The sequence below is a fragment of the Pteropus alecto genome, unplaced genomic scaffold, assembly GCF_000325575.1.
Source record: "Pteropus alecto unplaced genomic scaffold, ASM32557v1 scaffold251, whole genome shotgun sequence".
In the NCBI taxonomy this organism is placed as follows: domain Eukaryota; kingdom Metazoa; phylum Chordata; class Mammalia; order Chiroptera; family Pteropodidae; genus Pteropus; species Pteropus alecto.
In genome coordinates, this window is record NW_006431048.1 from 848,325 (window position 1) to 849,777 (window position 1,453).

At 40.4% G+C, this 1,453-nt stretch overlaps 1 protein-coding gene across 2 annotated transcripts in view; it reads right to left on the reverse strand.

The window, feature by feature from the left end:
* Positions 1 to 1,095, reverse strand: part of GPR156 (G protein-coupled receptor 156) — a 57,124-nt gene extending 56,029 nt beyond the window's left edge. For both annotated transcript variants that reach the window (XM_006905542.3, XM_006905541.3), the window contains exons 1-2: positions 641 to 1,095; positions 311 to 447 (exon numbers count right to left, since the gene is read on the reverse strand). In XM_006905542.3, the coding sequence (XP_006905604.1) occupies positions 311 to 447; positions 641 to 736 (233 nt within the window). In that variant the 5' untranslated portion in view covers positions 737 to 1,095. The remainder of the gene's footprint in view (positions 1 to 310; positions 448 to 640) is intronic.
* Positions 1,096 to 1,453: the final 358 nt, after the last annotated feature.

Genomic DNA, 1,453 nt, shown 5'->3' on the forward strand with positions numbered 1-1,453 from the left:
TTTAATACAAATATTTCATCTTCTTAGAAGGACTATACCTTCCTTTATGAGGACAGACTCTTCACTCTCTTTTGGGGATTCTTGTAGTAGTTAGCACAACACTAGGCTAGATCTTTCTTCTTCTCAAAAGGGAACGGTACTGCAAGGCCAGGACCATTTTGCGGGGAACTTCTAATAAGGCTTAATGCCACAGCAGGAGACAAGCTCTGCTAATACTGCCTAGCAGCTCATGGTGCCAAAATGATACTAACACTCTGGGTTTCATGATTCAGATTGTGCAAGATGAGAAACCAGGTATGGGGCTGCTTACCTGTTCTTTCTGCAGCGAATTGTGAAGCCAAGAAAGAAGACTATCAGAAGAAGTCCACAGCTGAGAAAAGTCCAAACAATACCCAAGAGGACAGGAGATAATGAAGAAATAGTCTTACTGCTCTGGTGGGAAGAGGTCTGAGAACAGAACAAAGAGAAGCTATTAGGAATGAAGGCCCTTCTATAGACCAAACATAAACTGCCCCATCATTACCAAAGCCCAGCAATATGTGTCCTGCATGAGCATTTCTTCCTCCTGCCTTTATCCCCTCATCTCTACCAACAACATGTATATCTGAGCAGCCCTGACACCCCATGGCTGCTTACTTACAATTGTTGTCTTGCAGAGATCATGAATAGGTCTCCGATCCAGCTCCTGGCCAGGAAAACTGTCACATAATTCGGAGCAGTTTATTTCAGGCTCCATGTCATCACGTGCCCTCTTGGTGTGCACTTATTCAGTCTTGGTTACCGCTGGGAGGTAACCAGCAGATCTTCGACTAAAACACAAGAGCAACTCGAATCTTTTCTTCAGAGGTGCCATTTTGGAGCTGGCTTCTGGCTCAGAATCTGGGATGAACAACCCATTCAGGTGGAAGCGAAGTGTTATTTCACTAAGCTCCTTCATCAGTCACCCTTTAGGCTCTCCTGGTCCTCTGTTGCCAGTGCATACCATGAGGCAGGAGCGGACATCTTAGTAACCATTAGTGATGATTCTGGCTTGCCACCAGATGGCAGTCACTGCTCCAAGTACTCTCACACAGGTCCCGAAGGAAAGGAAAGCAATTAAACCTGTTAACAAATTGTGTGTGTGTGTGTGTATGTGTGACCACACACACAAAACATAATACAAACATGCATATATAGATATGTGTAAATGATTTATCAGAGGTTTAAAATATTTTATAGATTTTAATTACAGTTATATTTTTATTATACATAGTTATATACTTTATTATATGTAACAAAGGTTTAAAATAGAATATATATTTAAATAAATATATTTTAAACCTCTTTAATAAGCATACTTTAAAAACAAAGACAAAGCACATCTGACAATTTATAGCTATAAAGCTCTACAATCTCTCTTCATATCCTTTTTATGGCCCAGCACTGTAAAAACTTTAGACATATGAGACATATC